Here is a 27,030-nt window from a genome sequence, read left to right on the forward strand (position 1 = left end):
TATATATTTATTGAAATGATCAATATTTAGTGTGGAGAAATGAAATATATTGAGTGATTTTTTTTTTTTTGTAAAAATTGATAATAATAATAATAAAACATTTGACAAATAATTGGCATGACAATTAAGCTGGTGCATATATTATTGTTGAAAAATACATAAAATTATCATGTATTGCGTTGAGTGAAAGAGAAATTAACTTGCATTAATATAGATCATTAATTTTTATACTATTTAATAATATTATATTAAATAATTTTATCATGTGATTTATCAAGAGAAAGATGAATCTATTGAAAAACCAGACCTGCATGGAAATCAGTTAGAAAGGGACTACAATTAAACTCGATCTTTACTCTTCAATGTTGTTTGCACCATATTCTTGTGTGTAGAAAGGGTGCATTGACCTAAAGTCAATATTTAATAATGTGGAATATTTTGACCTTATTTAATGTTCTAGCTTTTGGTTAAACATTTGTTAACTATAATTTATCTTGTGGAACAAGCGAATGTCATTTTTCTTTTCAGGCCAACCATGCAAACGAGATGTTCAAATTTGGTTGGTTGTGCGTCAGGTTGATTTGCTACCTTGTGTTATTGGGACGCCAAATCAGGAAACAACTTCCAATACCATTACACTATTTTATGGCCACAAATTTTGAGAGTAGAAAAGAAGCCAACGTCGCTTATAATAATTTGTAAAACAAATTAGTTACAATCCTTTATTTAGATATGAAGGAATTAGGGAGATGTTAGGGTCACTCGAAAATCGTATCGAAAAAGAGGTGTTTGTGCTTTGGAAAAACTACTCGAACAACACCTACCGGGAGTGTACCAAGGGTCTCAATTATTTACGCTCGAAAGACGAATCTGAGAAAGAAACACTCGAAAATAGGCAAAGGAGGTTACTACAGGTTTCCAAAAAGAGTTGGAGTCGAAACGAAGCAGTTCGTAAAAAGTAAATAAAAAAGGTTTAAAACACGTGGAAAGAACGGTTATGGGAAGTTACGCTTTAGAGCACGTATCTGATATGGAGAACGGTTACACACCCACGACACATGCATACGAAAGATAACTGCTCTTGAGAGTTTCTATAAATAGGCAAAGCTTGGCCTTTCACGAGGTCGGAAAAACTCATACTTGAATAGAGCTCTGAAGCACTTTCCGTCTGCGCATATGACTTTCGTGCATAGAATCATTTTTGGGTATGGTTGCTTCTTGACCACTTTTCTTTTTTCCTTTCTAGATTAGGATTAGTTTAGTCTTCTTATTTCTTGTAATCACTTAGTTTTCAATTACGTAAATTCTGACAATGTTGTAATGCTTGGATATTATGAACCATGATTTGCATAGGAAGTATATCTGTTGTTCATTCTGTTTATTTAAGCATCTATGCTCACGAACACTATTTTTTGATAATCATTGATGAATATCTAGAAACCAGTAATTATTAACTCTTCCTTCTACGTTCTTTGTCTTTAAATTGAATTAAATCAAATACCTAAATTGAAACCGTTTTTGGTGCTAGTCTGAATAAAAAGAATCCATAAAACGAATTCCATTGTAAACAAATTGGCACGCCCGGTGGGACACGTTTAAGTCAAACATAATTGGACTAGTTTTAGGTATGTGTGTTGCATGAGACTTAGGAGTGGAAGAACTATGTCTACATCTAATAATCAGAGAGATACAAACACGAACAATAATGATCACGTGGATGTAGAACAAACAAACCCCAACCCTGATAATGTGACCAATGTAACCAGGGGGCAGTATCTTCCCCTGTGCTACTCGAAAACACAGCTAGGCAAACAAATGTCACTCAGGACCTAGCAAACGTCACTAGGGAATATCCCTGGGGTATGCCACAGAATTGGCGAAATACTCAACCTGTACATGTCGAATTGCCAATACCGTTCTTAGGACCTAATCCACAAATGCACGTGTCCCCACAGGGATACAATCCTGGGCCAAACGGTTTGGGTTTTGTTATGCAAGACCCATATCAACACGTAGGAACAAGTCAGGAAGGTTCCTTGATTCGACAGGGTAGTTACGTACCTACTGGTATTAGTAACCAAGCTATGATGGCTCTTCGACAACAAATGGACCATAGTAATCATGACATGGTCAATTTTTTGTAAACTCAAATGCATAATATTATGACTCCTCTGTATGAATTGATAAATAAAATAGGAGATAAGTTAGGTGATGGGCCACCTTCGAGAGCTATGAGTGCAAATCTGAATGAGGTGGAAAATCCTGGGTTCGACCTAATAGGAATCCCAATGATAACTTAGATCAAATGGTAGAAAGGATACTGAATAGACATGGATTCGATGTAGGTCGAAATGAACGTCCTTATTTTGTGTCAGCCTTCCCAGATTATGTAACTCAAGTAGAACTACCTAGAGGAACAAAAGTCCCAAAGTTTTCAAAATTTGCGGGAGAATTAACTGAGTCTACGGTCGAACATATAGCTAGGTATGTAGTCGAATGTGGGGATTTAGCGAATAATGAATATTTAAAGATGAAATATTTTCCAAGTTCGTTGACTAAGCACGCTTTTACATGGTTCACAACCTTGCCCCCTAATTCGATACACACTTGGATTCAGTTAGAAGGTAGTTTCCATGAACATTTCTTCAAAGAAGAAACGAAAGTTAGTATAGTCGATCTAATGAACATTAAGAGACAAAACCATGAAACTTTAGATGACTATTTAAATAGGTTCAGGCAATTAAAATCTCGATGTTATACTAATATACCTGAACATGAATTAGTTAGGATTGCAGCAACCGGGTTAGATTTCTCGATACGTAAAAAATTAGTGAATGAACAGTTGAGAGATATGGCCCAGTTAGCCAAAAAGGTAAGAAGAATCGAACAAATCAAGCTAGAAAAAGAAAGATTAAGAAAATTTGACAAATTTGTTCGAAAGGAAAAAATGGCTTATTTAGAAAATTCTGAATTCAGTGATGATCCTAACTATGAGATTTCGACTGAAGATTTTGAGATCAACTTAGCGGAATTGCGTCCCGGTCCTACGTATCAGTGTCAAATGTTAAAACCAGGAGATAGTGTCGAAGGAAATTCGACTAAGAGGTATAGTTTTGATGTGAGTAAGGCAGAAAAGATATTTGATATCTTATTAAAGGATAAACAAATTGTACTCCCAGAAAATCATAAAATTCCACCATTCGAGCAAAGAAAAGGAATTTTTTTTGTAAGTATCATAATATGTATGGTCATTGGACTAATAATTGTGTGCGTTTCAGGGATTTGATCGAGAGGGCGATTACTGATGGTCGTCTTGCTTTCGAAAAGAAAGACATGAAAGTGGATGTTGATCCATTCACTGCCCATACTGGCTATGTAGAACCAGTTTCGATGCCAATTAACATGGTTGATGTTAATGTCGAGGACGACGAAAACATCGAACCTATTTCAGATGATAAGCTCGAAGAACTAATGGAGGATTTTGCCAAAGAGGAGCAGCCTATTTACCCGAAAGAAGGAGATAGCCTGCTTGAATTTCTATCCAAAAAGAAGGAAGTTGATAGGGAGGTTATGCTGTGCCCCCGATGTAGTGCCGTCTTCGATAGAGCTGCTGCGAAGGCTTTCGAGGAGTCGGAAATAATGAAGAGCTACAAAGCCGAAAAGCTTCGTGAGAAGGCCAGGCTTAATGATGGGTCAAATGCTGGGTTGACCATGAGGCAGGTTCACATGCCCCAATACAATGCTCCAGTAGGAAAGATGGAAATGTATAACTTGTCAAGATTCGACAATACTTTTGTGCCGAATGTGAACGTACCTGTGGGAAAATGGACTGCTCCACCAAGGTCAATGATAGGTGGCATGGGTCGAGGAAAACAGGTAATGAGTTATACTGCACATCCAATGCAAGGAGCTCCAGGAAAAGTTTCAAATGTGGCTACAGGGCCCGGTAGAGTCCTGACTGGAGGTTATGGGCGTGGCTTTCGAAAACCTTTCAACAATCTAACCAAAACTTAGTGGAGGAGACAGCAAAGGATGCGTAAGGCTACCTTTGAAGGTGTCAGAGGAAACTGTTTCTCGATTCCTGTACCTTAGAAAGGGGAATCATCTCGAAAGTTTCTTGAAGATGACGAGGACATGATAACAAATTGTTTCGAGAGTGGTTTTGAGGACTCCCTAGAAGATATTTGTGGGATAGTCTCCATTCTGCATTCCGAGTATGCTGGGGCCATGGAGGCTGTGAATGAACAAGAGGATATTCATCGAGAAGACTTCTTCGATGACCCCAACTATGAATCGAAGATCGTATGGGTCAATCAAATCTCGAGGGTTATCCCCAAATTCAACTCTACCGTGTTCGACTCTCCCACTGAGGAAATGAAGGGACACCTTAAGCCTCTATTGCTAACTCTGATGATCGAAGGACATGAAGTGAATAAAGTGTTGGTTGATGGAGGTGCAACTGTGAATATTATGCCCAAAACAATGCTGAAGAGGTTTGGGAAATCCTTGGATGATTTGAAGCCTCACAATATAATGATCTCAGACTACGCAGGAAAATCTTCACACCCTGAAGGTATGATTCTACTTGATGTGCAGATTGGAAGTGTAAAGAGGACTACCATGTTTATAGTGACGCCATCCAAGGCAAATTTTAATGTCCTGCTAGGTCGAGAGTGGATCCATGGGGTAGGAGCCTGATGAGGTTTTTCGCAAACACAGCACTTGGCAAGTGAACCAAGTTTCGAAGTAGTATTCAATTATCGTCCTCAGGGATTTGAGTGTTTAGTAATTCTTGCTCTAATGATTCAAATGAGAATTTTGTTATAATTGCAAATGAGTGAAAACAAATTAGAACAACACAATAAAATAAACGTAGTAAGAACAATGATTAAGAGACAAGGATTGGTCCAGAAGCACTTGCTAACTCATAGATCTTCTTAAAATACATGCGATTCTAATTCCATTATTTCCACGTTCATTAAGTAATCCAACAAGATTCCTCAAGGTTGAATCCTAAAGTCATTAAGCTCAAAACATGATTCCTCTATGTTTTGAGTTTAATACTTCGCATTAAGAACAATGTGACTAACCAAATCAAGTCTATTCCTAGAACAAGAAATGATTAGGTGCAAGATTCAGTTCGGGTTTTCAAAAACGTTTTCCAACTGGATTCAAAAACCAAAAATCATACAACGGGTGATCAAGCCGATATAAGCATTAAGAGAAGAATCAATGCACAAATAATGAGATCAAAATGCATATATTTAAGAAGAAGAAGAGTTAGTAGTTACATCCAACCAATCCTTAAGAAGTTTAGCCACACATGGCCATTACAGGATCAAAGAGTGAAAAGAAGAAATTACAAAGTAAAGGATGAAGAAATGGAATTGATCTTCGTCCCCAAAGGATTCAGCTTCCAAATCTTTGTTCTCCCTTCATTCTTCCCTCTTCACGTGCTTCTCCCCTGTTTTTCTTTGTAATTTTTGTGATACCTGGTTTCTCCTCTTTTCCCCTTTTATATGGGCTTCAAAACAGGACCAAAAAGTGACTTTTATTCCCACGGCTGCAGCTGTAGATCCACGGCTATAGCTGTGGAGAGTCCTTCAGGGTGAAGAAACCTCTGGCGCTGCAACTGTAGCTCCACAGCCATGGCTGTGGAAACTCCTTCATGATTAAGCAACTCCCTGAGCTGTAGCTGTGAAACCACAGCTATGGTTGTGAGTCTCTGTGGCTTTTCCTTGATCTCCCAAGCCTCAACGCTCAAGCTTTGGACCTGCAGCTTTAGCTTCAAGTCTCTGGAACCAAAAATGAGCATTCCAGATTTCCACAGCTATAGCTGCAGAATCCATAGCTATAGCTGCAAGTTTCTGGTCTTCAAAATTTCTCCCCAGATTTCCACAGCTATAGCTCCAGAACCACAACTATGGCTGTGGAAATCTGTCTTCTCAATTTTCCTACGAAAAATGGAGAGAAAACATTAGGCTTTTGCTACTACTCTACTACCCTTTTAGTATATTTTGATTCTTCCAATTTAGGGGCAAAATAACATATATAAATATCTACAAATACCAAAAAGAGTACTAAAAGTTGAGTGTAAATTACACATAAAAGACACTCAACAACTACCCCAACTTAATCTCTTGTTGGTCCCCAACAAGATACTAATCAAAAACCAAAAAGGTTACTTCCTACCATGAGATTTCTTCTATATCAACAATAGGTAAACACTCAATCAATTCACCATCAAAAACCAATTTCTACTCACTAAGGTGCCCACAACAACAACCATGCCCAAACACAAAAATTGCAAGGAAAATCATAGCATGAACATTACAAACCAATATCTGAACATACTCTCTCAACAATGGCTCTCCAGGGTGAGTGTTTCTCTCAAGTCCATTCATCATTTCTATGAACATAAGCATTGATATCATCTCTTGAGTACTACTCTTTGAGAGAAAATTAAGGATCACAAGGACTTTTTTGGAAAGTTGAGGGTTGACTGAGGCTTGGTTAACAAAGGAATGTGTTTTTTCAGATTAACAGGGTTTAAACTCAAGAGAGTAATATGAACATGAACCAAACACTCCATCTTGCTCACTCTAAATATTCAACTCCAACCAGATCTCTCAGCCCAAATTCTTCCTCTAATTACACACCCTCTTTCCTTGAGGTTCTTTGCCTAGATTTCAAGAGGTCCCTCTCTCTTTTAAGACTCTTTGTACAGGTGCTTGCTTATTTTGCTCTTGATTTGATTTGATTTGATTTTTTTTTGAGATCAAAATAATGACAGAATGAAAATAACAAGCACACTTGAATGTGAACAGAGAAAAATGATGGAGGGGTGACTCTTCCCTTCAACTTGCATTGGCTTACTTTCTCCATTTTCTTTCCACTTGGCAATTATTACCAACTACCCCAACTTAATCCCCAATTCATTTTCATTTACTCTTAAGAGTTTGGTCAGGGTGATGAGTTGGTATTTGAGAAAGGTTTAAGGTGATTTGAAGGTTAAGGCTCAAACAGGTTTTAAAGGATGGATTCAATTATGGCTGGCTGTTTGGCTCTAGGCTTAAAAAGATTTCAGTTATTTACAATGGAATGCCTTGATCCTGTCCAAAACTTTCTCACAAGAACAATCATTCAAGACTCAACCAATGCAAACACATATGCTATGATGATGGCTCTCAAAGTATAAGTGTATATGATAGATGCACTGTTTGGTCTCTCTCACTCACTAGCTTGGCTAAATGTTCAATTACTGATTTTTCATGCCATGCTAATCAAATATCTCACAACTTCATGATCAAGCAAATTGGATGAGTACAACATCAAAGCAAGTCTAAAAAACAAACCAATTCAAGGTGAATCAAAAGACGTGTTTTCACTTTTTGTTGATCTAAAAGCTATCTCATTTACTACCTCCCAAGAATGATTTTCAATTTTTCCCAAAAAATATCTATATATATATAATTATATATATCTATTTACATTTTTTTTGTATTCACACTACTGCTCTAGAGTAACTAAGGTGCAAACTCCAAACAAAACAATTAGTATCCCAAATTCAAACATTAACAATTGCACCACCAAGTATGACATTCAACCAAAACACCAGAAGTTTAAGCATCTAACCCAAAACAAGCAAATCACCAAAAAGTTTAAACGATTTATAGAAATTTAAATGACTGAAATTTAAATTGACAGAAATTTAAAATTGCATGAATTTAAAGTAAAACTCTGCTTCCTCAGAAAATGGGCTCAGAAAGTGGGTGATAGTGACCCTTCATCCTCAAATCCTTCTTCATTGTCCTCTCCTCCATCAATTCCTTCTTCTTCAGCTTCAGCATCAGACCTCTGTCCTTGTTCACCTACATGAGGCTGCTCAGGCTCACCACCTCCTCCGGAAAAGACAGGACTGTCCCCAGGCCAAAGAATAACATCTTGAAATTGCTCCGGTGTAGGCCAAGGATATAAGCTTCCACCGGTATTAGCCTGATGTAACGTGTAGTTGTAAAAAATAGGAGTGCAAAGCCAATTGCCCTCGATGATTAGCGGCTTGTTGAAGTTGCACATGGCAAAGATGAGCCATTTCCAATTGGTGCTGCTCCTCCATGTGCTGAAAGTGTTGCACCATACAAGCCTGCATGGTAGACAAATCGAAGGGACCAGTTGGCGGAACTGGAGGTGAGGTAACTGGTGATGGAGATTGGGAATGGGTAGGTGGTGGGCGTGATCTGCGAGATGCCCGAGGAAACTCTCATGGGTTATAGCAGCGAGCGTTGACAAACACATGATCTATCTTCCTCCTAATTGAGACCAACGGCTGAGGAATCACCACTCTTTTAGCTTTGCATAAGCCTGTAATCAATCCAGGGAAAGCTAAGGGTCTGACAGCACCAGACTTAGAAGGTTTAGAGAGGACAATAGCATGAATTTCATTTGATATTAAGGTAGCTATGTTCACATCCTTCTGTAGCAATATACAAAAAATAAACTTTGCCTTGGAGATGGTAATGTCAGAAGTGTGTGTGAGTGGGACGACATTGTTGTAGAGGACGGCCTGCCATAAACGCATAAGTGATTTCAAATCGGCTCGAAGAATGTGGGTGGGTTGGTTCTTCGTGCCTGTTTGATATTGGCTACCTAGAAGGCTCAGAGTCTCAAGCACCAAATTAGACATCTCTTCATTCATTGCGGTCTTCATGAGCTTCCTATAATCATCTTCTTCCGAGATGGTATACTCAGTTTGCAAGAAGGTGTTGATGGCCTCTGGATCATAAGCAATGGTTTTACCTCTCACCCACGAGATTCTATCCTTGGAATCAGGTCGTACAGGGAAGGCATTAGCATAGAACTCTCGAATGATGATTTCATTGTATTTGTCTTCTGGCTCGCCAATCTTGGTCCAATTCCTCCTTCTATATTCATCCGTGAGATATATTAAAGGAAGTATTTCAATCACCGGACGCTCAGCTATAATTTGACGGCTTTCCAAATCCAAAAACCTTTGTTGCTTGTATTTGGAGCGAAATCGGCTTGGAAGGAAAGTGAAATTTCTTGATGGAGGAGGTGGTGGCTGAGGTGAGGATGGTGCTTCTTCGTCCTCAGAGGATGATACTGATGGGGTTGGGGAGGAAGTAGCCACTTTCTTTCTTTTTTTATTAGCTGGGATCTCATGAGTGGCTCTAGAGCTTCTGCCTGGACCTCCCCCTCTTGAACGAACCATCTGAAGAATTAAAACCATTCTTGCAACCACGTTAGCAAACAAGTGAATCAGAAAATTCTTCATGAGGCAAAAGAAATATTGCTAACATTCCACTACATGAGACTCAGCACATTTCATTTAGCTCTAAAATTGTACACAATGCATGCATGGAATTTACAAACATGATCATTCACACACAACACATGCAACACATTGAAAGCACCAAAATTGTTGTTTGGAAGAGTTTCTCTATAACCCAATCTGCCAAATGCTCAAATGAAAAACCTTACTAGTACAATATTGGTTCCATGATCAACCCACCACAGAGGTTATTTTGATTGAAAAATGAGATCATCTTTTACTTAGGCATTTTGTCGAGCACATAACAGGCAAAGTTGGAATTAGTCATGCATGTGCAAGATGGATTATGTAAACATCCCCTAATTCAAACTTTTCAATTCAAGAAGAAAATCAATTCCACATTGTGTTTTCAAACAACACAGAAATGATGAACATGTATGAGGAATGTAGATATTGTTCATGGGAGAAGAAGAGTTCATGAAGCCTTTTAATCAAGCACAAGACAAAGATTGATAAGAAAATAACATGCACATGCAGTCTTGTTCATTCTAGTGTTAAAGTTCATCACACAAGGGAATGGTGTGCTTATTGCATTCAATTTGAGTACTCCTCTCATTCAAGCCTTTCTTCAAACACAAAGCAAGCATAGAATATGAACGTTCATGCATGTTCACGTTGGAAGTTTAAACACCCAAACTCATGCAATTCCACATTGGCATACTTCCAAATCAAGCAAAAAGCTCAGAAATGATGAGAGACTATGAAGAGAGTTCAAAGAAATGAAGAACTCACAACCACCTTCCATGCAACGAAGAAAAGAGAAGAAAGATGAAGACTTTACCTTATAATCCTAGTAAAAGATGAATGCTTTGATGTTTCAGTGTGGAATGGTTGAGGAAAAAGGGAACCTTGATGCCTCAAATTGGAAACCTTATAGAGAAAATGTGAGGAGAAAGATGAAAAGTGGGGAGATGGAGGGTTTTCGTGAGTGGAGGAAGTGAGAAATGAAGAGGTGGAGAGAGGAGGTTCAGTTTTAAAACTGACCCAAATGTTTGAGTCCCATGGTCTTAAATTGGCGCTATGGCTGTGGCTTTAAAGCTTGAGCGCTGGGATTGAAACATCTCTCAAAATGCTCTAGAGAGGTGGCACTATGGCCATGAGACTTGGCGCCTGAGCGCTGAAGATATAAATGGCCAAAAAGTCATGGCAGAGAGTTGGCGCTATAGCGCTGGATATGGGCGCTTGAGCGCTGGGGATTCAACATTCAACCAGAAAGTTGGCGCTAAGGCCGTGGGAACTGGCGCTACAGCTGTGGACTTTTTGAGCTCAAGAGAAAGAGCTCCAGAGACTTAGCGCTATGGATGTGAAGCCAGCGCTGGAGCTGTGGCATTTTTTTAGCTCAAGGGAGAGCTCCAGGGGCTTGGCGCTAAAGCGTTGGCCTCAGAGCTGCAGAGCTGGGACTTAGAATTTACAATTCTAAACTGAGAATCACTCCTTCTCAAATCCCATTGAGAACATATTGATATCATTCATTGCTAAGGCATGAAACTTGAAGTCTTAAACACAAAAACCAAATTCATTGTACCTCAGATTCTCAAACTGTCCATTGCTACATAACATTTCTACCAACTACCAATGCCTTCACAACCAAGGATAAAGCTGAGTTAGTCTTTAAGATTCTAATAGCACCAATATACTGCAATATTATTATCTACTAAACATCAACATCAACATGAAATTAGCCATCAACAATAAACATATCAAAATCTATACTATTACACACTAAGTATTATGATACTCAAAACTCAAGACCCAAAAACTGCACCACCAGCAAGAGGGCATCAAAATAACTTCTTATATCCTAACACACAAAACACAAACATAACCTAAACTAAATCAGCAATGTTACCACATTCCACAACATGCAAAACATCAAGCTATGAACAAAAACTGTTAACTACTCACTATTCAAGCTAAACTTAGAATCTAAAACAGAAATTAAAACAAGAACATGCTAATTTAATGTCTTTAGCTTGACAATCCTGTTTGTTCATGGCTCCTTCAAATGTGTGCTGGTAGTGAATCTCTCAATTTCACCACCCAAATAATGCTTGAGCCTCTGACCATTAACTAACCAAGTCCTTCCAGAAGCAGGATCTTCAAGTTCAATAGCTCCATATGATTTGACAAATTTAATCAAGAAAGGACCTGACCACTTAGATTTGAGCTTCCTAGGGAAAAGTTTCAACCTGGAATTGAACAGTAATACTTGCTGGCCAGGTTGGAAGTTCCTGTTCAGAATTTTCCTGTCATGATATATCTTGGCTTTGCGCTTGTAAGACTTAGAGGACTCATAAGCTTTCAATCTCCTTTCTTCCCATTCATGCAATTGAAGCTTTCTTTTCTCCCCTGCTGCCTTCAAATCATAATTTAAGGCCTTCAAAGCCCAAAATGCTTTATGTTCCAATCCCACTGGCAGATGACAAGCTTTACCAATGACCTTTTCCAATTCTTCGTTAGAGATAGGCAAAGCCTTCTCTAGTGGCGATGAGCTCTTGAAATCATTTTGAGTTTCCAAGTACACATCATCTAATACATCAATTCTAAAGCAATCTTTGTTGCCTTTTGGAAACTTCGTTGTTTCAAATAGATTGAAACTCACTTCTTCATCTTGAACTCTCACCTTCAGCTTTCCATCATCCATGTCTATGATAACTCTAGCTGTCTTCATGAAGGGTCTGCCCAATATCAAAGGGAACTTCTACATGCTCTTCCATATCCATGACTACGAAATCAACCGAAAACATGAACTTATCAACCTTCACGATCATATCTTCCACTACACCATGTGGAAGCTTGATGGATCTATCTACCAACTGCAAGGTCATCCTTGTGGATCGTACCTGTACTTCTCCTATCTTCTTCAGCATGGATAAAGGCATCAAATTAATACTGGCTCCAAGGTCTAAGAGTGCCTTACCCAATGATAGGTTACCAATTGATACAGGGAGAGTGAAACTGCCTGGATCTCTGGACTTCTGAGGTAAAGACTTCTGTATAATGGCACTGCATCCTGCCTCAAGCTCCACAGTCTCTTCTTCAAGAATTCTTCTCTTCTTAGTTAACAATTCCTTCATGAACCTAGCATAAGTGGGCATTTGTTCCATGGCTTCAGTGAAGGGAATATTTATCTGGAGCTTCTTAATGATATCCAAAAATCTCAAAAATTGTCTTTCTTTTTCTTTCTTGGTAGGAGCATGAGGGTAAGGTAAGTTTTTTACAGGAATAGTGGAATTGACTTCCTTGCCCTTCTTTTTCTTTTTCTCCTTCTCAACTCCATTGTTCTCTCTTATTTTTCCACTATCTACACTCTCACTCTTATTGTTTTCTCCCTCATTCTTCTCACTTTCTTCCTCAACCTCCTTCAATTCACTATTTTCTACCTTATTACCAGCACCCTCATTGTTCTCACTCACTCCAACATCTGCACCAACTACCTTCCCACTTCTTGTTGTTATGGCTTTACAATGCTCCTTGGGATTGGTCTTGGTATTGGCTGAAAATGGGCCTCCAGACATGTCAGCTAATTGTTTAGCTAGCTGACCCACTTGCACCTCCAAATTCTTGATGGATGCCTCTGTATTCTTCTGGTTGTTCATAGATACCTGCATGAACTGGTTCAGAGTATCCTCCAATTTGCTGGTTCTTTCATGCATAGAAGGATAAGCAGGCTGATGTTCTTGTTGTTGTTGTGGTGGTGGCCTATTGGATGGCCCAGCTTCATTCCTCCATCCATAACCTTGGTTGTTATTGTTGTTTCTTCAACCTTGATTTCCCTGCATATAATTGTTAGTATTATAATTACAGGAATTAAAATTACCTCCTTTCTGTTGGTTGCCCACATAATTGACCTCTTCTTCATTTGAAGTTTCAGAACAGTGACCATTGGGATGATCTCCCCCACAAAAATCACATTTTAGAGAAGAATTTGATTGATTTGAAGAAGAAGCAATAACATGAAGCTGTTGTGGAATCTTGGCCATCTACTTAGTCAGTGCTTCAATCTGTTGAGATAGCAGCTTGTTCTGAGCAAGGATTGCATCATTTGTACTTAGATCAAGAACTCCTCTTTTATGAGATTGATGTCTCCCATGCTCTGCTTGGTGATCAGAAGATGCCAAAGATTCTATGATTTGAGTAGCTTCTTCTGGACTCACAGTCATCATGGTGCCACCAGCTGCTGCATCTAATAACATAATCACCTCAGGCTTGATTCCATTAACAAAGAAATTGAGTTGAGCTATATCTTCGAACTCGTGGTTAGGACATTTTCTGAGCAATGACTTAAATATTTCCCAGGCTTCACAAAATGGTTCATCTGCACCTTGCCTGAAAGTAGTGATTTCGGATTTGGCCTTAATATACTTGGATGACGGATATAATCTATTCACAAACTTGTTTTCCACATCACCCCAGCTTGTCAAACTTTGATTTGGGTGAGATTGTAACCATACTTTAGCTTTTCCTGTTAGAGAAAATGGAAACAACCTCAAATATACAGCTTCCTCATCACCTTCAGGTATTCCCATTGTTCCACATAACTCATAGAAATTTGAAAGGTGTGAGTATGGGTCCTCATGATCAAGGCCAGCAAATTGTTGTGAGCTAACCAAAGTAAGGAAGGCAGGCTTCATCTCCATGGCTCTAGAAGTATTTGGAGCTGCAATGCTAGAGAAATGCCTAGGACCATGTTGTGCATAATCACCTAGGGTCCTTCTAGGATGCCTGGCTGGTCCATGTCCAACATTATGAGTGCCTGTTCCTTCTTCAGCCATTTCAGATTCAAGGAATGGTTGATTTGATGAGTTTTTTCGCAAACACACCACTTGGCAAGTGAACCAAGTTTCGAAGTAGTATTCAAATATCGTCCTCAGGGATTTGAGTGTTTAGTAATTCTTGCTCTAATGATTCAAATGAGAATTTTGTTATAATTGCAAATGAATGAAAACAAATTAGAACAACACAATAAAATAAACGTAGTAAGAACAATGATTAAGAGACAAAGATTGGTCCAGAAGCACTTGCTAACTCATAGATCTTCTTAAAACACATGCGATTCTAATTCCATTATTTCCACGTTCATTAAGTAATCCAACAAGATTCCTCAAGGTTGAATCCTAAAGTCATTAAGCTCAAAACATGATTCCTCTATATTTTGAGTTTAATACTTCGCATTAAGAACAATGACTTGAACAATGTGACTAACCAAATCAAGTCTATTCCTAGAACAAGAAATGATTAGGTGCAAGATTCAGTTCGGGTTTTCAAAAACGTTTTCCAACTGGATTCAAAAACCAAAAATCATACAACGGGTGATCAAGCCGATATAAGTATCAAGAGAAGAATCAATGCACAAATAATGAGATCAAAATGCATATATTTAAGAAGAAGAAGAGTTAGTAGTTACATCCAACCAATCCTTAAGAAGTTTAGCCACACATGGCCATTACAGGATCAAAGAGTGAAAAGAAGAAATTACAAAGTAAAGGATGAAGAAATGGAATTGATCTTCGTTCCCAAAGGATTCAGGTTCCAAATCTTTGTTCTCCCTTCGTTCTTCCCTCTTCACGTGCTTCTCCCCTGTTTTTCTTTGTAATTTTTGTGATACCTGGTTTCTCCTCTTTTCCCCTTTTATATGGGTTTCAAAACAGGGCCAAAAAGTGACTTTTATTCCCACGGCTGCAGCTGTAGATCCACGGCTATAGCTGTGGAGAGTCCTTCAGGGTGAAGAAACCTCTGGCGCTGCAACTGTAGCTCCACAACCATGACTGTGGAAACTCCTTCATGATTAAGCAACTCCCTGAGCTGTAGCTGTGAAACCATAACTATGATTGTGAGTCTCTGTGGCTTTTCCTTGATCTCCCAAGCTTCAACGCTCAAGCTTTGGACCTGCAGCTTTAGCTTCAAGTCTCTAGAACCAAAAATGAGCATTCCAGATTTCCATAGCTATAGCTGCAGAATCCACAGCTATAGCTGCAAGTTTCTGGTCTTCAAAATTTCTCCCCAGATTTCCACAGCTATAGCTCCAGAACCACAACTATGGCTGTGGAAATCTGTCTTCTCAATTTTCCTACAAAAAATGGAGAGAAAACATTACGCTTTTGCTACTACTCTACTACCCTTTTAGTATATTTTGATTCTTCTAATTTAGGGGCAAAATAACATATATAAATATCTACAAATACCAAAAAGAGTACCAAAAGTTGAGTGTAAATTGCACATAAAAGACACTCAATAGAGCCGTCCTTTCCACGGTGCATCAAAAGATCTTCTTCTGGAATGATGACGAAGGGTTGGAAGTTCTCAAGGCTGACCAGAAAATGTATGAGGTTGGTATGTATTTTGCTGATCAACAACTGACAGCATTTGCAAAGACCAAACCTTTCGATGCATATAATTTTGGAGTGATGGATGAAGAAAAAGGAATTAAGAAAACTTTTTGCTGGGACGTGAAGAAAGGGTTTGTGATTCGAGCCGAAAAGAATTCGGCTCCACTGGAGGAATGAAGGATGAAGATCCTTAAACGAGCTTCTTAGCTCGAATATCGGCCTATGTGGCCGATCGAACGGCCAACATGGCCGAGGAAGATGAAGGTGAAGAGGCACGTTTAAATGAAATTGATAAAAATAGCACAGCCACTTTGGCCGAAGAAAAACAAAAACAAAAGAAAGGGAAAATAGATTTCGAGGTCGAAAAGAAAAATGAAAAACAAAAAAGAGGAGAAAAAGAGATAGACTTCGGAATCAAGAAGAATGAAGAAAAACAAAAAATAGAAAACCAGAGAGATCAAGGAGTCTCGACCAAAAAGGAAAATCAAAAAATAGAAGGACAGGTAGGTCGAAAAATTGAAATTTCAAAAGAAGACAAAAAGCAGGAATTGGAGTTGAAATTAGACTGTATTTTCGATGATTCGCCTCCGGGATTCGAAAGGGCCGCCAATGAAGAACATAAGCTAGAATCCCAAGACCCACTTGAAGAAATTAATCTGGAAACTGTCGAAAATAGGAAAGTCACTTATATTAGTAAGTTCTTGCAAGGGGAATTGAAAGACGAAATAATTCGAGTTTTGCATGAATACAAAGATTGCTTTGCATGGGATTATGATGAAATGCCAGGATTAGATCGAGAATTGGTAGAGCATAGGCTACCCATGATCCCAGGAAAGAGACCTATGAAGCAAAGTCCTCGAAGATTCGCTCCTGAAGTAATCAAAAAAATCAAGGGAGAAATTGAGAGATTACTGAATGCGAAGTTCATCAGAACTTCAAGATATGCTGAGTGGATATCGAATGTCGTGCCTGTTATAAAAAAGAATGGAAAACTCAGAGTATGCATCGACTTTCGAGATCTTAATGCAGCAACTCCCAAAGATGAATATCCTATGCCCATTGCTGAAACTATGATAGACGCTGTTGCAAGTAATGAAATTATGAGTTTACTTGATGGTTATTCTGGATATAACCAAATTTATATTGCAGCTAATGATGTATCGAAAACTGCTTTTCGATGTCTAGGTGCTTTAGGCGTCTATGAATGGGTGATGATGCCATTTCGATTAAAAAATGCAGGTGCTACTTATCAGAGTGCAATGAATTTAATATTCCATGATTTAATTGGTAAGTTTGTACAAGTATATATTGATGATATAATTGTTGGGTCGAAGCAAAAAGAGGATCACCTAAGCCATTTAAAATTATCTTTCGAGAGAATGAGAAAACATGGTTTGAAAATGAATCCTCTAAAATGTGCTTTTGGTGTTACAGCAGGAGAATTTCTGGGGTTTGTCATACACCAGAAAGGAATTGAAGTAAATCGAAACAAGACGAAAGCTATCATGGAGACTAAACCTCCATCGAACAAGAAGGAACTTCAATCTCTCCTAGGTAAAGTAAATTTTTTGAGAAGATTTATATCAAACCTGTCTGGTAAAACTAAAGTATTTTCTCCTCTTTTACGTTTAAAAAAGGAGCAAGAATTTTGATGGAATGAAGAGCACCAGAAAGCGTTCGATGAAATCAAAGTTTATTTGGCTCATCCTCCAGTGCTTGCACCACTCTCTAAAGGGAAGCAACTAAAGTTGTACATTTCAGCTAGCGATTCGACTATTGCGGGCATGCTGGCGCAAGATGATGATAATGGCATCGAGAGAGTCATTTATTATTTAAGTCGAATGTTAGTAGGAGCAGAAACTAGATATACCCCTTTAGAGAAATTATGTTTAAGTCTTTATGTTGCTTGTACAAAGTTGAAGTACTATATTAGGACTCGTGATGTTGTAATATTTTGTCGAAGTAATGTCATTAAATATATGTAGTGTAAACTTGTGTTACATTCTCGAGTCGGCAAATGGGCACTCGCGTTAACTGAATACTCGTTAACTTTCGAGCCTCTAAAAGCAATTAAGGGACAAATAATTGCAGATTTTCTCGCAGATCATTCGAATGAAACTGAAGAAATTATTTACCTAACCACCAAGCCTTGACGATTATATTTCGATGGCTCGAAACACGAATTGGGCACTGGGATAGGTCTTTTAATCATCTCTCCCGAAGGGTTCCCGACTAAGTTATCATTTAAAACATACAAGGGATACTCGAACAATGAAACCGAGTATCAGGCACTAATAACGAGACTCAAAATCCTCAAAGAGTTAGGTGCTAGAAACGTATCAGTTCAAGGTAATTCATAATTAGTCATCAAACAATTAACGCAAGAGTATAAGTGTTTAAACGAAAAGTTAATTGAATTCAAAACTCGAGTTGTGCAGTTACTTAACGCTTTTGATGAAGCTGAGCTACAACATATTCCTCGAAACTCGAATACCATTGCAAATAAGTTGGCTCAGATAGCCTCAGGGTATAAAGTAAGTAAAGAGTATCTCGAGTATCTAATCATACAGAAAATGAATTGATGGAGCATCGAGTGATTATGAGTATTGGTTCCTCAAGTCAACCAGATTGGAGGAGCAAATTCGAATATTTGCAAAATCCCAATATAAAGGTCGAAAGAAAGATTAAGCTACAAGCTCTCAATTATGTCTTGTTGAACAATGAATTATATAAAAAAGGTTTCGATGGAATTTTGTTCAAGTGTCTTGGAACTCATGAAAGTTATATAGCTATGGCAGAAATACATGAAGGCATTTGTGGAGCGCATCAAGTAGGTGAAAAAATGAAATGGGTTTTGTCGAGAAAAGGTTTGTATTGGCCAACTATGTTTAAGGATTGTATCGAGTTTGCACAAAGCTGTGAAGAGTGTCAAAAACATGGACCAATACAAAAGGTACCTGCAAGTGAGTTACATTCGATCATTAAGCCTTGGCCATTTCGAGGGTGGGCAATTGACATTATAGGGCAAATACATCCACCATCCTCGAAAAACCACAAATATATATTAGTTGCCATAGATTATTTTACAAAATGGGTTAAAGCTATTCCCTTAAAAGAAGTTGAGCAAAAAGACATAATTGATTTTGTCGAAGATCATATTATTACAAGGTTTGGGATTCCCCAAACAATTACTACTGATCAAGGCACGGTGTTTACAGGTAGAAAATTTGCCCAATATGCTCAATCAAGAGGAATCAAGTTAATAACTTCAACACCGTATTATGTACAAGCAAATGGTCAAGTCGAGCCTGCTAATAAAGTGGTAATTGGTTTAATCAAAAAACATATATCGAACAGGCCTCAAAGTTGGCACGAAACTCTTGTTCAAATACTATGGGCTTATAGGAATTCACCTAGAGATGCCATGAAGACTACTCCTTATAAATTGGTATATGGGCATGATGCTATTCTTCCCTTAGATATTAATTTGCAATCAATTCGCGTGAAAAACAGAATGATTTGCCTACTAAACACTATTGGAATTCAATGTATGATGAATTAATATCTTTAGACGAAGAGAGATTAATGGCATTACAAAACCTTGTTCAACAAAAGGAGAAAGTCGAAAGATCATATAATAAGAGGGTCAAAACACAACGTTTTCGAGTTGGGGACTTGGTGTTAAAAGTTATCCTCCCCATAGACCAGAAATCTCGATACTTAGGGAAGTGGTCTTATAATTGGGAAGACCCCTTTATAGTCGAGCAAGTATATTTGAAAATTTCATACATTATTAAAGAGATAAATTCAAATATAAGCAAAGTAATGAATGGAAAATACTTGAAGTGCTTTCATAGAAGGACAGAATATTAATTGTTCAACATAGACTAAGATTAATCGAAAGAAAGCAAAAAAATCGGAAAAAATCTACTTATTACAAAATTTGGATTTAAAATCTGTGAAGGCTTTGTAAGCCTCGTCTAAGTTTTTCTTTCGAGAAGTACACTGAGCCTCCAAGTGCTTCTTCTGTTCCAAGGTCTTCGCAAGTCTAGAAGATATGACCTTGCCTTCCTCTTTAAGAACTGTTTGGTGTTGCTTGATCTCTTGGCTTTTAACTTTTACACCATCCTTCTTCGAGCGAGTATTATCAAGTTCGTGTTTCAAAGCCTCGATAGCTACTTCTATATCTGCTTCCTCTTTTTGCAATTTTTGCAAGGCAGAAATCATTTCTTCCGTTGATTTCTTGATAGAAATCAACTCATTACGCAGGTTCTCGAGCTTAGCACGGTCCCCCTCGGTTTCGACCTCGATCTGAGCCACTTCTTGAAACGAAGTAGACCATTGAGTTCGAAGGTCCCATGCGAGGCTAAATGGCTTGATAAACTCTTGAAGTTCCAGGTTGATCTCAGAAGGAAGGTCTGAATAAGTGAGCAAGTCATCCACCATTTGCGCCACTTTTGTCTTAAACTCGGGGATGAGGAAGGCTTGGTCAAGGTCTTCGACATACGCCTTTGATCGGAAAGAGTCTAGCAAAGGTTGATAAGATGGAATCTCAGAAACTTGTTCAACAACTTTTTCTTCTTCCTTCTCTGACCTAGAAGGACCACTTGTCCAGTTATCCAGAACTTGGAAGATACTTTCGATATCTTCATCTTCTTCATTGAAGAAACTTATCAGATCCAAGTCTGGGGAAGGAATCGAAGAAAGAGCTTGAATAGAAGAAGTGGCACCTCCTTGAGTCGAGGGAGAAGTCGTGAAGGGCCTAGGAGACTCGGTTGAATCTGTACAAAAAAGGGAAATAACTGAGATAATTTCGTTAAGAGTCACAATAAAGGTGGAGTTAAAAGAAGTATACCCTTGTTTGGATTCAAGGGGGGTTGGAGCGCGAAAGAATCTTCACCTTGGGCAGACTCTTGCAGAGTCTCCACATTCACCAAAGGTTCCGCCTGGGGAACCTTGTCCTTTTCGACCTGAGGTGGAACTTCTATCGACGCCACCACAGAAGTGATCTCAGCGACGTTCAACTGAGGCGTGGTCAACTGCAAACGAATTAAGCAATCAGAAAACTAAATGAAAGTTCATAAAGACGAAGGTTAGGAAAAGTGAACCTGTTGGGTTGCCTCACTAACAGGAACTACATCTCTCGACATGTCTCGAGAAGAATCAAGCTGGATGATTTCAACATCCTGTAATAAGTTAAGGTGTTAGGGAAGTTGAAAGCACATGGAGAATGAAATTGAAGTAAAAAACTAAATCACCTTTGGGACAGATTTCATGGCATCTTTCAGCAGTTTCTCGCCAAGAGGTTTCTGAGATTTCTTGGAAACAGGAATGACTAGCTTTCCTTTTCCTTTATCTTGCTTTTTTGTAGTCGAAACCTACATGTAAGAGAGAAAATTGATGATTAAGACTCGAAGTAGGCAAATCTGACAAAAGGACAAGAAATGAACGTAAAAAGTTCTTACTGTTTTGGTACTGCCTGAATCCACTTTTTGTTTTTTCGAGGTATCAATACTCTAAAACACGAGAATCCAAAAGTCAAGTAAGTCTAGAAATTCTAATGAAAGGATGACTCGAAACGAATTATACCTTGGAGCGTATTGAGACCTTGTCAGCAACGGTCTTTCGTTTTCGACCCTTCAATGATGTCCCCTGGACATCCTCATCATCACTCTCCCAGTCGGGAGTCTGGTCAGCGTGTTGTGGAACACGTTGAGAAATAACAGCTATAAAACAACATGAAAGAAAGAAAAAGAAAGTGAGTGGAGTATAATCAAGAATTCGAGAAGTGTCTTAGTTATAGTCATTTACCAGGGGGAAGATTAGTGTTATCGACCCAACATAGAGGCCACCATCTTCTTCGAGAAAAATCATACAGGGAACATCTCGCGTAAGTAACTCGATCCTTTACAGGGATTGCTTTATGTTCAAGGTAAAATGGGTCGAGCGTTTTTACCCAAGGAGGGTACGATAAATACTTAGCTAAACCAAAAAGAGCATTTGGAAGAGGAGGTATCTTTTTAGGGCAAAATTTTTCAAAATCAGGTTTTCCTTGAGGGTTAATTACCTTTTTTGAGCGAATGTTCCTCTGTACCATTTTCGATAGAGAGACGGACGCATCGAAGATGGTTCGACCAATATTGTCAGGTCGATACAGACTTTAAAAAATTGCTCAAACTGATAAATAATAATTCGATTCTTGAAAGTACCTGATTGTTTGGGACCCTGCGAAGAAAATGGAGAGTTAATCAGCTTCTTCAAAAATGCATCAAAATTGAGAAGTTTATCTACACAATATGTACACTACCAGCGAAGGTAACATCTCGAAACTAGGAAAAAAGGAGAGAAAGTAAAAGGTGTGAGCTGAAGTTCTGTGCCAGGGTGAAGTATAAAATCTAGCACTTCTTGGTAATTCCCTTCGTCAACACAAATGTCGGCATCAATGCTTTCTATAGGTCGAAGAGGAAGGGGTTTCATTTGACAAAGCCCAAACTGTCGGGCAAAGAGTTGAGGCTGATAAGGGTAAATTCGAACGTCCTTTTGGCGCACTCCTGAAAATATAATATCCCATGAAAGGAAGCCAAACCACATTTCGAGAGAGTCCCGAGATATGTGCCCTACTTGATTGTTCTGTCGAAGCCAAGAGGGGCCCGTCAAAGTAGTTCGAATGAAAGGTGCCAGGTCTTCACTGAAGTTTGTAAAACTCAAAATAGCATCTATATATTTGGCAAAGTGTTGGATGGAGCGTTTTCGAGGGGTAAGAGTGGTTAAACGAGCTCCTTCCAGTGCACAAGGTGGAGTAAATGATGAAGTCAAAGAAAGTTTTTTCTCGAAAATAGCGTTGAGCCATAGTTGAAGCAGCCATAAAGGTCCCGAAAGATTTCGAGGACCAGTTTCTCGAAAAAGACTCTCTGAGGCTTCATCAAGACTGGTATATAAAGAAACTAGCAGCAATTTGCTTAAACAGATTCGCTTCTTCGAGTGTAAAGCTTGAGCCAGGGCATAGTAATATTTTGGAACCTGAAGGGAAGGGGTGCAGAAGACACATGCAGATAACCAGTACATTAAAAATGCGATATGCTCAGAAGTCGAAACAGAGGTACCCGATTTTCCTACGTGGGCAGTAATAAAAGCCAGATAAGTCTTCTTGTCCTACGAAATAGAAACCTCCTTGATTGGGACTTCTTCCTCGAGAATATCATGGTGAAATCTTTCTCCTATGGGAGCCAATCCAGTGATTGTTGCGATATCCAATAAAGTAGGGCACACGAAGTCGCAAGGGAACTCGAAAGCCCGAGTCTCTCGATTCCAAAAGAAAATTGCAGAGAGAAGCATTTGGGGGTCGAAAAGGTGTAAATCAAACTTAGCAAGTTGAATAAAGTCAAAAATACTAGTTTCGACCCAGGAAGAACTCATCTCACTCTCTATGCGGGTTAACCAAGACAAATGCCTATCTTTAATAGGAGGAAAGGCCCTAAAGATTTTAGTGGTATCTCCAAACAATGATAAGTCTATCTCAGCAGAATGAATAAAGGGAAGGGTAGAGTCATCCTCAGGCAGCAAAGTATTGGCAAATTTCTTCTTATTCTGACCTACGAATGGTCCTAAGAAAGCATGCACATTACCATTCTCAAGAGAGAAAGGAAGCAGTACCTGGGATTGAAAGATCTTTAGGCTGGCCTCTTCCATACCATGAATAGGGACGAAGGTATCATCCCCATCTGGAACCTTGCAGACTTGGGTATTGGCCACAGGAGAGGGCCCATCTGAGTAGAAGCCGCAGTGGCGGTGGCCATGGTTGTTATAGGGGTCACGGTAGGCGAGGTTGTAGTTTCTAGAACCGGAGACGAAGCCAAGGCAGTAGTAGGGGAAGCAGTGGAGGCTATGGCGGCGGAAGTGGATGCAGCAGAAGAAGCCATTGACACACGAAAGCAAAAGACTTGGGAAGGAGAGTGAGAAAGCAAAGTACACAGAGTTCGCCGGAGAACGGAATCAAGAAACAGGGCAAAGAGGAAGCAGAGAAACTTAGGCGCGAAGGAAAGCAATGGTGAAAATGGTTGTCACTCTAGGGTAAAAAAAAAAAAAGTTTTTAACAGGCCTAAGGTAAAACAGGCCCATCAGTTAATTTAAAATTCAAAGCAAATGATAAAAACGGCCGCCAAAATATTTTGATAACAGTGAAACGGAAACACGCGCCGTTGTTGCCATCAATGTCGCACCAAACGGTCATGTGCATTAAATGCAAATCAGGGCACAGGTCAGAATAGGTTTTCATTGAAAAATACAAAGACTCCGATTAAAATACTTCGATAGGAATTTGAATCTCTCTGGCAAAGATGCACATCAAGATCGAATTCCTAGGGGGGCATTTGTTAGGGTCACTCGAAAATCGTATGACTCGAAAAAGAGGTGTTTGTGCTTTGGGAAAGCTACTCGAACAACACCTACCGGGAGTGTACCAAGGGTCTCAATTATTTACGCTTGAAAGCCGAATCTGAGAAAGAAACACTCGAAAATAGGCAAAGGAGGTTACTACAGGTTTCCAAAAAGAGTTGGAGTCGAAACGGAGCAATTCGTAAAAAGTAAATCAAAAAGGTTTAAAACACGTGGAAAGAACGGTTATGGGAAGTTACGCTTTAGAGCACGTATCTGATATGGAGAGCGGTTACACACCCACGATGCATGCATACGAAAGATAACTGCTCTCGAGAGTTTCTATAAATAGGCAAAGTTTGGCCTTTCACGAGGTCGAAAAAACTCATACTTGAATAGAACTCTGAAGCACTTTCTGCTTGCGCATATGGCTTTCGTGCATAGAATCGTTTTTGGGTATGGTTGCTTCTTGACCACTTTTCTTTTTTCCTTTCTAGATTAGGATTAGTTTAGTCTTCTTATTTCTCGTAATCACTTAGTTTTCAATTACGTAAATTCTGACAATGTTGTAATGCTTAGATATTATGAACCATGATTTGCATAGGAAGTATATCTGTTGTTCATTCTGTTTATTTAAGCATCTATGCTCATGAACACTATTTTTTGATAATCATTGATGAATATCTAGAAACCAGTAATTATTAACTCTTCCTTCTACGTTCTTTGTCTTTAAACCGAATTAAATCAAATACCTAAATTGAAACCGTTTTTGGTGCTAGTCCGAATAAAAAGAATCCATAAAACGAATTCCACTGTAAACAGGAGAAAAAAAAAGTTAACAATAAAGAAAAGAAATTTTTTAAACTTTGGGTGTTTCTTTAATTCTCTCTTTACTTTCTCTATATTCAAGCACAAAATACCTCTCCAAACAATCATAAACACAAAATTGTAATCGTTTGTTAGCCACAGTCACCATCAGAGTAAACCATGTGGAGCCTCAACTATGGTTGAGTAAATAGAAATTGTCTTGGATTTAATGAAACATCCCTTCATGACTTGACTTGCCCTTTTCAATACATTTTAGCGTTGCATTACATATTAAAGCTTTTGATCATCCTCTAATCAACCAGAAATGAAAGATATGGTATGATCTCAAATGTTTAGTTAGTGTAAAACCAAATTCTTGGTTGTCTATTTTTTCACTTTTACTTTCTTTTTTATTTTTTCAACTTTCAACTATTGTTTTCATAGCCTCATAGCAGATGAATAAACCCCCATTCTTAATATGTAGTAAACAATAAGTGTAGCTGTTGAATTAAGCCCCCCCCCCCCCCCCCCCAAAAAAAAAACAACAACCTGGACCAAGTCCACCCTATAAACATAACCCAAAGTCACACATCTCTCTAATATCTTACAAAGTGCTCATTACTGCCTAACCAACCAAGCCATGGATACATAAGACTTGAGCTTGGCTAAAATTAGTAACACTTGTGCATGTAGCATTGACTCACCTCCTTTGTGGAGTATAACACCAAAAGCCTCTTCTAATCCCTACTAAGATATTAGGGAAGGAAGAAAACGAGATGAAAACGATTGCTTTGAAGCAAAACTAGTCTCTAAGGGCCACAAGAATATCTTTTCATGTGTCCAAAATGGAAAGAGAATAACAAGACTAGATGATGAAGAGGTACCAATGGACTTGTTATGGGAGGTTTTCAATGAGGAGTTGTCTTCAACAAAGTGTGCTACCTCTTTCTCTTCAAGAGAGATGATTGAATTCAGATGTACTATTGCCTTAACAGTTGTCAAGGTCAGAAGTGTTTTTCTTCAAATAAAGAATAGGCCTCCTATGGTGCTTATTGTTAAGGTTTTAAAGAATCTCTTTTCCACTAAAATTTTAAAAGTAAATTAAGAAAAATGATATTCTAATTCTAATTTTATTTTTGACGATCAAACTATTTTCACTAAGAATTATTATTCGTTTTTTCTATAAGAAAATTGTTTGGTTAATTATGAGTTTTTAATTACTTTTATTCCATGAGGAGTTTAGGGTCCAATGCTTCTAATGTAATGTGTATAAAAGTAGATATGAATCACACATAATCTCTCTTTATTTATGATTATGAGTTTCATAATTTCATTCGAATCTTTTGATTAATTAATTTTATGTTTTATATTCTATTTTGAAATCTTTTGGCCTTCGGATATATTTATGTACTAGCTGTTTGTATGTGAAAATACGATTCCTAAGAAAGAGGCTTGCTATAAGATGAAGTAATTCACCAAAAAAGAAAAAGAAAATATGAAGCAATTACTTATTTATATGTGTAGAATATAAAACTTATCTATTCTTGGTTGGAATAGGCTATCTCCAAAAACTTAAACCACCAAAATTAAATTTTTTTTATAGAAGAGAAGTGATAGCAATCTCCCATTTAACTCACCCCCTTCTTTTAATTAAAATTTATTAGAAAATCCAAAATCATGAATAAAACATATAAAATAAAAAGTGAGACCTATCATGATTTTTAATAAATAATAAAGGTGTGTTCAAATCTTAAAAGAATATATTAAAATATGTCACCAGCATTTCTCTATTCACAATCACATCATAGAGTTGGGCAACTTTTTTTTTTATTGAAATATTACAACAAAAATTCCCCAAATAACACCCTTTCCCAATTATTTCCCCTAACACTGCACCTTTTATTCATCTGTAAATACCCTCCTCCCAAACCTGACTTCTCATCCGTTGTTGTTGTTGTGTTTTTTTCTTCTTTTTTTTTCCTTTTCGACCGAACTGAGAAGTCAGTCGGATCGACTTTCCCAAAAAATAGAATGGCGTGTAATAAAAAAATAAGAATTAAAAAAGTCAAACACTATTTTCTATTAAGAATTGGACAGGTGCAAACTACTGTATGGGCAGCAAGTAAATCATATAGTAACCCAAAAGTAAAGAGATTAGCAGAAGGGTACAAA

The 27,030-nt window shown here is 38.2% G+C and overlaps 2 protein-coding genes across 2 annotated transcripts; both read right to left on the reverse strand.

Annotated features, from left to right (window-relative positions):
- Window positions 1–11,339: 11,339 nt before the first annotated feature.
- Window positions 11,340–11,993, reverse strand: LOC145950068 (uncharacterized). The gene has a single exon (XM_083060995.1). It carries the CDS (start codon window positions 11,991–11,993, stop codon window positions 11,340–11,342), a length of 654 nt encoding a protein of 217 aa, XP_082917121.1.
- A 13-nt stretch (window positions 11,994–12,006) lies between these two features.
- LOC145950069 (uncharacterized) lies at window positions 12,007–13,005 on the reverse strand. The gene has a single exon (XM_083060996.1). The coding sequence runs from the start codon at window positions 13,003–13,005 to the stop codon at window positions 12,007–12,009; it is 999 nt and encodes a 332-aa protein (XP_082917122.1).
- Between the last annotated feature and the right edge of the window lie 14,025 nt (window positions 13,006–27,030).

The sequence above is a fragment of the Cajanus cajan genome, chromosome 7 (assembly GCF_000230855.2).
Source record: "Cajanus cajan strain Asha chromosome 7, NIPB_CcT2T_4, whole genome shotgun sequence".
Classification (NCBI taxonomy): Eukaryota; Viridiplantae; Streptophyta; class Magnoliopsida; order Fabales; family Fabaceae; genus Cajanus; species Cajanus cajan.